At 41.8% G+C, this 9,890-nt stretch overlaps 1 protein-coding gene across 1 annotated transcript in view; it reads right to left on the reverse strand.

Moving 5' to 3' along the window:
• CLSTN2 (calsyntenin 2) overlaps window positions 1-9,890 on the reverse strand; it is a 715,806-nt gene that overhangs the window by 255,161 nt on the left and 450,755 nt on the right. The window contains exon 4 of the mRNA XM_019503079.1: window positions 8,871-9,079. Coding sequence (XP_019358624.1) covers window positions 8,871-9,079 — 209 coding nt within the window. The remainder of the gene's footprint in view (window positions 1-8,870; window positions 9,080-9,890) is intronic.

A 9,890-nucleotide genomic window follows, 5' to 3' on the forward strand; every position in this document is an offset into this window, starting at 1 on the left:
TCAGGAGTCTGCCCACATGCCTTCAGTTGGCCTCACTAGAACTCACTGGTCCTTGAGCCCCTCACTGGACCTCTCTTCAAAACCACACTGCACAGGACACCTCAAGCCTTACGGGCTAGTTGCGTGGCTCCAAACCTTCCCTTTACCATACCGTATGCCCTGCAGGTGTTATAACTGTTGTCACCTCTGTTGGGGCCTCAGCCATTGCCCCTTTAATCTGGCTAGGCCTTCTAGCCTAGGCCCACTGGGTTGGATCTGGCTTTAGCTCCACTCACTCTCTTCTGATCCTTGGGCTCCTGGCCCCATGTGAGGGCACCCCTCTGGTACCAGGCTCCCTGACCCTGTCTGCTGTGCCCCTCTGGCACTGGGATTACTGGCCCCTGTGTAGCTATGCCCCTTTGGTGCTGGGCCCATGGCCCCTGTCTGGTTGCTCCCTTCTGGCACCAGGCCTGCTGGCCCTGTGCCTTGCACCCTCTGCCTGTTGCAGGCTTTTCTAACTGCTTGAGCCCTGCACCCACTTCTGGCAGGGCTCAAAATGATTCCATGCTGCACTCTGGGCACTAATGAGGCCACTGTATCTCCTCTTACAGCCTCATCCCAAACTTCCAGTACAAACAATAACACAAACATAAGTCCCAGGGCTATAACATAACACTAACAATGAAGGCAGTTCTCTGCCTCCTTAAGAAGGTAAACTTCCACCCCTGAGATAGCATGCCCCCTAGCCCTGGGTACCTTGTGAGCTCTTGGAGGTTTACGGCACTCAGGGGTAGCAAAATGTCACAGTGTAGCTCTTGTGCAAGAGCTCCTTCCCCTGGTAGTTGCCAGAGAAAGTGAACTCTGCCAGTCCCAGCCCTGAGCTTATATGCTCCCAGGGCCTTGCCTCCTTCCAGTCACCTGACTGCCTGCAGGTGCCAGCTATTTACCTCATTAGCCTGTTATTCAGGTAACCTACAGCTGTAGAGCTCTGCCTAACCTGAAGGGCCCCTTTGCTAGGCTGCTTCTGGAGCAAGCACACCTTAGTGCCTTGTGACAGAGGGTCTGCTGTGAAGGTACAAGTAAAATGATTTCCCTAAGTCATATAGCAAGGCAAAGCCATGAACAGAATGTATAACTAGAAATAGATGTCACCAAACAAGATGGATCAGCATGCTGTGATGTGTCCAAGGACAGCAGATCTGCTAGATTGGGTGAAACGCATATTATCTTTTATCCCACTGCTTCCTTGGACTTAATACGTGCAAAAATGGTAGGAAAAGTAGTAAAGATAACATTGTACTAAAAAAAATTGCTATTACAGCAGATCTATGAGTTACACTTTAATTTTCAGTTTAATATTGATTTGATTCCTTTTTTTTTCTTGTTTGTTTTTTTTTGAGAGAGAGAGAAAGAGCTATCAAATTGGTCATCACATTTTTCTGCTAAGAGGAAACCATACAAGCCAGCCAGCCAGCTTGTTAAAAATGTCATATCTTGCAACTTCAGCCACAGTTCTTCATGCAGCAATGCATGAATTTGCTTACTATAAAATTACTATAAAATTATTTTATTTTATGGCCAATAGTTCATTACCTACAAAACTAAGTTCATCATACAAAAAGTATCTCCCTTTTATTGGTAAATAAAAATTCCCTTTTATTCATGTTATGGTTTCATCACATGGATGTAATTTTGTTCAGCAGGAAATTACAGACCCACAATCAAAGGCATTTTATGTAAATGAGCTATAGGGACAGATTCTTAGTTGGTATAAATTCATATAACTTCACTGACTTCTAATGAAGCTACAGAACTGATTTATACCAATCTGGCTTATATTGTTCTGCCATTTTCATAACTTGAATTTCACATGGCAAATAGCATCTAGTTCTCCCCTAAATTTGATTGCACTGCTCATTTCACAGATGGTTAAAAAAAAAAGAATCTAATGATTAGTAACATCATTCCTAAAAATAGTCAATTGCCTTCTGAGTAAACATGAATATGAAGCAGCATCTCATAAACACAGAATACATCCCACAATCCTGAGATATAATATAATACAATACAGTTTAGAGATGTGATGCATGTCTCTAAGGTATATCTACAAGTTGCAAATCAAGGTTCAAAGGAAATCTTGATTATCAGACATTTTCCCAATCTACCTTTCAGATCGGATGCATGTAACATTACTTCATATCTGCTTAGGACAAAAGATTCACTTTTCAGATACAAGATGGCATCCAGGGTTTCTTTAATGTGAATTGCACCCCACATCCTGTTACAGAAATCTAAATACAAAAAGATTGTATCCACTGGATACCTTTGCACCTGTCCTGTGTCAGACATTGTAATCCAAGTAGGACAGATATTCTAAACATTGCAATGACTCGTGGCTCATATCAACTCTCCCTCTCTTTCATTGTTCTACCAGTAGAGTAGAACTATCAGCTCTTTCAATTCAATCAACCCTATAAAACTCTTAAATAATGGACAGAATGTTGCCTATTTTTAATTAAAGTACATTTCTAGTCCTATTGATTGTACAGAACAACTTGAAAACATGAGCCCTAAGAGTTTGTAAGCCAGAGGAGAAATAAAATATGTATTATTTTTGTAAAACTACATGATTTCTTTTTTCAACCTGACACATGCTTGAATGCTTGTGGTTGACGACAATTAGTAAAAGTATGTGAGATGTGCATGCCCTAAGATAACCCATAATGGGTTACTAAATAAAATGAAAGGAGGAATGAATGGAAGTAAAAAGATCATAGGAAAGTAGAACTGGAGGTCATCTGGTCCAACTTACTGCTCAAAGCAGGTTCATCCCTGACTAAACCAACCCAGTCAAGTCTGTCTAATCTACTCTTGAAAGTTTCCAGGGATGTGCATGGCTGACTCACTGTTCTTTGTTGGTGTTTTATGCAACATTTTTTCAGGAGTCTTACTTCACTGTTATCTTTGTGACTGAGTTTCATCTCACTGCCTTAGCCTACCAGGCTCCCAGGCCTTTGCATGGCCTCCCAGACATCCCCTGTAGTCTCCAACTGCCCCTATTGCCATACCCAAACCTCCAGTCCTGCAAATCTCACTGTCTCCTGAGCATGCAGTCTTGTTCTAGCCCAAGCAGAGCCCAGCCTCAGTATACAGAACCTCTTCACTCAGAATTCAGAGCCAAGCTGGCTCCCTGGCTTAAGAACCAAGGTTTACACCTCCTGAGCTCCACCCCTTCCAGTCATATGTTCTTCTGACAAGTCAAAGGTGTGTCCCCTTAGCTCAGTGAACAGTCTGCTCCCGTCTCCTGCAGTTTGCTTAGCTTAGCTGCAGTCATTGTCCTTCGGCCTGCCCACAGCTCTGCAGGTGCCTTGAGATCCTTTCAATGGCGCTGAAGGTTGGCAAACAGTGTTAGCGCTGTTCAGTGTGCAGACATGATTCACAAGCCAAAATTTCAAATAGGAATCCATGGTGTTAAAATATTTTGATCTGCTATAGTGTGAGTTCTTGATACCAGAAGAATTTCTACGACTTTCCTGTATTCAAAAATTGAGAAAAAATTAATCGTAGACATTTTCTGAGGGATGCTTTGAGTCTATTGAAGGGAGCCTTGAACCTAAAAAAGTTGAGAACTACTGGCTTAACCTTTGTTCAACACTAGCCAAAGTACCCAGCTTCGCATGGGTTGCAGTAATCAAATGTTCATGTTTTATAAATAAAATATTTTAATTCTATCTTATTTCCCTCTAGTAATAAGCTGTGTGTATGTGTTTAGTTTTATATCCTATTTTACTTGTGTGATATGGCTTAACACTGTGAGCTTTTGGTTATACCAAAAACCTATAAAAGTTGAACATTTAAATATATTAAATAACTGAATTGTGAGGTAGAATTATTTATTTACTTTATAAGACTTTAGCATAGCACTGAGGATTTCACATCACATTTTTCTATCCCAGTTTATGATGGTGTTTGATACTTTTTTATTTGTGTAGAGCTTCAAGATAGACAATGTTGCATGCTTTGCCAGCTGGTGCCAAGATGAAAAGGTTTTTGCCATTGCCAACTCTGGAACAACCAACATAGAGTTGGCCATGAGAAAAGCATGGGCTTCACAGGTTGAAGCCAACAACTTTGAGTGATTGTCCCTGAGCCTTGTTGATGCTCATGGCAAAACTGAGGCAGATCAGGAACTGGAGCCATTTAAATTGAAATGGCAGGTGAGAGGAAATGATTGGAATGCGTGGAATGAAGACATCCTGTCCCGCTGCATGGCCAGTTACGATAGTGGCTTCAATGACATGTGTGGCGTGAGCTTTTTGACAGCCAATCATGTTCCATTGCAGAGTGCTGGTGAGTCCAGGGTCCTGAGAAGAATGTTGGGTGCACCAATCTTGAGCTCCAGATTGTGTGAAGGCACACCGTGCAGTTCGAGGGAGTTCAGAAATTCTGTTGGGTAGTTGACTGCCTCATTGGTGTCTGGGACAGTGTCCACTGACTTGTATTTTTGCACAGTGCCAGGCAATTGAGAAAGAAAGTCTTTGTTTATGGTATTGACCGAATCATTTTTTGGTGCCAGGATGAATCTTTGGCATAGCCACTTGCAGTCATGAAAGTGATGCGCAACATTTGGAAAAACTGCCTCTTTCAGTTCTTGAAGTGTTGCAACTGTTTTCCCAATGTTGTTCATTGAGATAGTTCCATCTTGATTCTCAGATACCATGGCCCCATTTCCCAGTTTGAGAAGGCTTGCAGCAAACTCTCCAACAAATGCATCACTCATTAGATGCACTCGTATGTTGGACATGAGGCTGAGTTGCTGAATGGCTTTCCAAAATGTATGAAGCTTTGAGGCAGGCCTGCAGTTCATCAGTTTTGGTTCCACGTAGAATGACTGGCAGTGTCTTTGAAAATCCGCAGCCAGCACCAGAGTCACTTTTCCCATTGTTTTGTCATTATGTCAAAGATCTTAGAGGCTCTCGAACATACCTTCCAAGGCAGCTTTGTGAGACATTGTACACTCATCCCAGACAATGAGCCGATACTCCTGCAGGACCTTTGCTTTGCCAGTACCCCTGGCAATGTTGCAGGTTGGTGCCTTTGCACTTGCCGGATTTAAGGGAAACTTGAAGGTTGAGCTGTTCTTCTTCCTGTAAACAGTGTGGCAGGAATGCATGATGATGTCACAACAAGGGCAGAAGCATAATCCAAGGCTGGATTGTAGAAGAATGTAGAGTTTCTTTTTCCCTCCAGGGCTGGTTCCTGGCTGCAGCCATTGCTGCTTTGTTTGCAACTCTCTGTGCAGGAGTTTCAGTTGCTTTGGATGCAGCCATTGCTGCTGTGTTTGTTTGTCATCTTGTAACTTACTGCTCTAGAGTCTCAGCTGCTCTGGCTGCAGCTTTTGCAAGTCAATTTTTGGCAAGTTTGCTTCTTGTAGACTGCCTTTCAGGGAATGCCTCTCACAACCCCCTAAGCAGTCCCTGAGAAGGCCCAGTACGGTTTTCTCCCTGGACCTTCCTTAACACCCACTCCACCTGTGGGTGCTCCCAGGTCCTGTTAACCAGTCCCAACCACAGCCCTTAGGCAGGGAATACTCCAAAATAGGGAGCCTTCTCCAGCTGTACCAGTTTACCTTGGCCAGGAGCTTTGAGCTTTGCTAAAGAATGTTTTGCACATGCAAATTTATTCTGCTTCCTGGGGCTGACCTGTCACAGGGGGTTATGCAGTATAGATCAAGCCCCACCCCCAACAAACAAAAAAACAAACAGGGAAAAATTTCTGGAGCCAAATAAAAAAAATAGCACCCAGATGCATGCCCCCAGGGTATGCCTGCAAGGTTTCAGGTCTCTAGGGATCATGGTCTTGGAGCTATGATGCTCACGCTCACACACACACACACGCCCATTTATTAATATAGATGTGCCTGATCCTCCTGCTCTTAACATAAAAGGCAACTTTGTTATTAATTTTACTCAAAGAAGGCAAAGACTTTGCACTAAGGCAGCAAAGACTTTGTTCACATGAGTACCAGGATAACTATGGTGGACCAACATTGGCATTCTTCCTCTTTTGTACTATGTTCTTCAAGCAACCTACAGTTCCTTTCTTGCCAGTCAGTCTGTCTGATATGAGCTGCCAACGCATGTATGACAACAGAAGTTGCTCTAGCATATCTTGCTAATCCCTTTGTGTAGTTTGTATATAATAACCATTATATGTCCATTGTTAAACTACTTATAAATCTGGACAGATAATGGATGCAAATGTAAGCACAGTACTTGCTCCTAGTATGAAATGGGAAATTTCATATTAAAATAATGAAATAATCTGTTAAAATGACTGAGTTGGAGAGAATTACAAGCAAACGCCTAGCTTACCATATAGCATTCCTCCCCTTCTCCCCATTGAATACTCTCTTCTAAAATATTATTGTATCAATTGACCCCTATTACTGTTATTTTAATCATAATTATTAAACCTCTATATAATATCCAAAATGCCTGTCTTCCTTTGATGGCATTATAATTAAGGGGGATTTTCTGACTCAGTGTCATTTACCTTTATTTGTTCTGGCTTAATATACTAATAATAAGTAGTTAGCAGCATAAATTAAAGACAAATCCTTCTCGAGCAGGATAAAGTTTTTCTAAAAAGCATTTCAGCTTAAAAATGGCTGTTGGGAGAAAACAGCAGCTCCATGCATGCTTTCAATTTGTAATTTTGATAAAAATCAGGTTCAACTTCAGAAAAGGTGCTCTTCTCTTAAATACAGCATGGATTAAATTATTCTGTTGGGAGACATAAGTCAGAGCCTTCTCAATCATACACAAAAAGCTCTTGCCTGTAGAGTGTCATATGAGCACAAAAATTAACATTTTGTGAAAGATCAATAAAGTGTATATAAAATATAAATAGATAAGCTTGGATTTTTCTTGTGCAATCTCAGAATGCAGTGTCTGATGAATTTACGGTAATGTAATTGCTCAACTTCTCATCACAGGTCTCTTTCCTCACACAAGAAGCAGTGCTCTTGATCCAAAAGGTGATGCTACTATAAACAGAGCCACAGTTTTGTATTATATGCAGGAATAAAATAAAATCTTCCAAACCTTTTTAATGTGATCGTGCCACTGCCACCATTACTGATAAGTCACTCGCTGCTTACTAATGTCAAAATGACTGGAAGCTGTGAGAAGCTGACAAGGAGGGCAGTAAAGGCCAGGAGCTACTACATATGGAAAATATAAGGTGTTTTTCAAACAGAAACTTTTCATATATCAACAAACGTTTACCATGAAATGCACTTAACCCCAAGGCCAGAAAGCAAATTACTACATGAGCTGAGTATTTGCATTCTTTACTACTGTGGAAGGGAGTAGGATCTCAGTAGGGACCACAACCAGATAACTGGATTGGCCGTTTTTCCTGCTGATCCATTTCATGAAAACACAGTGAGGAGGTGCCACCATCACTTCATTCAGAAAGCTACAGAATCATACGCTAATTTACACTAATTAATATTGCCCTTGGCTTTTGTGCTTAAATTTATACCTGCAGTCAAGTAACTTTCTGAACCAGGTGTTTAGATAAGGCCACAGGTAGACAATATTTTGAAAGGCTCAGAAGTCACTTAGGAACCATGGTTCTCAGTGGGACTTAGACATATTTGAAAACTGAATTTAGGAGACTAAATTGATAGCCAACATTTTTTTTTAAAGTTACCCCCAGCAAACACCATGTATTAGAAACTAAATATGGGGGAGACCAAGAAAGATAGTATTTTTTAACAAAGAAATAAATTGCTTCTCTAAAACAGGAACTTTCAGATCCCAGGGTAAACAATTCTTGCACTTACAACCCAAATGCAGCAGAACCACTCAGGTTTCTACTATATCTGATGCTTCAGATATAGAGATATGGACAGAATTTGTCCACTGGCGTGTATGTTTCAGAGAATTTTAAAATCTACATATAGGGCACAGAATGATAATATTACTTTGAACAGGCTCTAAGTAGTCCCTTTTTCATTTTCAAAGGGCCTTTTACAGCCCTAGCTAATGAATTGCCACCATGCTTGAGAGATAAGCAAGCACTAACATTCAGCTTGGGAAAACAAAACAAAGAGATCAAATATGGCTTTCTTTTTTTTAAAGAACATTTAGCTTGGTGTCAAAGCAGGTATACTGCAGTGCTATAAAATGAATTACAAACTGCAAGTGTATTGAATCCAGAGACACTGGAAATACTTAATGCAGAGACAGGGATGACAAGATTAAATATAATTTAAGTTTTAAATGGAAAAAATCAGATTCTCCACTGGTGTAAATCACTGTAGCTCCATTGTATATAGCGGTGCATCTCAACAGAAGGTGCCATGGGTGGACTGCAAGAACAGATAGAGGCAGGGGAAGGTTGGCCTGAACATTCTTGTGGCACCAGGCAGCACTGTACTGTCCTTAATATGCTATTTACTGAACAGGAAGAAGCAGGACTTCTTAATACAGCACTGGAGGCAGGCTAATTAACTCTGCAGAGAAGGAAGGCTACATTGTCTAGGAATAACATCACACAAATGTGGCTACGCTGCTCTTATTCAAGGGCTGGTACACACAGTTGTAGGGCAAGTATCCCTGCAGCATAACTGTTCATAGAATGAGGGTGGTAGGCCATGTATGGCATTGAGCAGATGGACTGGCTCTGGGATGGCTGTGGGGGTCGACTAGGTAGCTTTTTGGGCCATAAGGGTGAGTATACTCTGAACCACAATTAAAAAAAACCCTGAGAATCTCTGAGCTACAGGACCCACTACTATACCAAAATTATTTGAACACCACTAATTTTCACCAGCTAAAGATCTGGCCTACAGGCTGTAATTGTATCCTTCCAATACTCACCGTTTCTGTCAATGGCAAAAGGAACTTCAGTAGTGACAATTTCATAATTGCATATCTGGCTGTATTGTGGTGAACAGTCTTCATCTATGGCTTCCACTTGCAATATACTGTCATAGATCTTTCCTTCTGTTACTGTGGCCTTATATGAGCTCTCCTTGAAAGCTGGTGCAAACTCATTAACATCCTTTACCTGGATATGGACCACTGCCCTAAAAAAGATTCAAATGAAGAATGTGGAGATAGGAAGACTTTTATCTTGACTTCAAAGAAGATAGCGTCAATATCTAGTCATTTTCAAAACACATGAAAGGTTGCTAGGAAAGATGGCTAGGAAAATAAATATCTATTGTAAATAAAGCATCTGCACAATTCAGCTACTTTTTTCTGTATTTCATTTCTATTTTTAATATGCATACTTTTATATTCGAATATGGTATTTCATCTGCTAAGCAAAAAATTGTGCCACAAAGTTATCAAGGGGAAAGCCTGACTCTGCTTTCATATATCACGGATGCAAATACAAAGTAAGTCCATGGAAGTCCCCTTTGCAAGTAAGCATCTTCCTCCCCTCTCATGGCAGACCTTGACTGTTTAACACAGATTGGGGCACTTATTTGGACCCACAGGCCACATAGGAAGTTTGGATGAGCTGTCGGGGGCTGGGTCAGTACCTCCTACCTCCCCACCCCTGTGCACAACAACTCATTCACTAAAACTTCCTATAGGGCTGTGGGCAGGTCAGGGGCAGTGTTCAATAGTTGGGGGTAGGTGAGGCAGGGATAATGGGGCTCAGTTGCAGGGTGGTGACAGCTCAGGGCTGGGAACTAGGCTAATCTGTGATCTGCTCCCTGTATGCCCTGCCTGGTGGGGGGAGAGGCATGGGGAGAGTATGTGTGCATGTGTGGGGGGATCCTCAGGAGACCTCAGCAGCCAGATCTCACTCTCTCCTTTGTGCACCTGGCCCAGGAGCAGGGCCCCCAGACATTAGGAGAGCAGCCTCCTCCTTGCCAGCCTGCCCCC

The sequence above is a fragment of the Gavialis gangeticus genome, unplaced genomic scaffold (genome assembly GCF_001723915.1).
Source record: "Gavialis gangeticus isolate Ggan-Ray unplaced genomic scaffold, GavGan_comp1, whole genome shotgun sequence".
Taxonomy (NCBI): domain Eukaryota; kingdom Metazoa; phylum Chordata; order Crocodylia; family Gavialidae; genus Gavialis; species Gavialis gangeticus.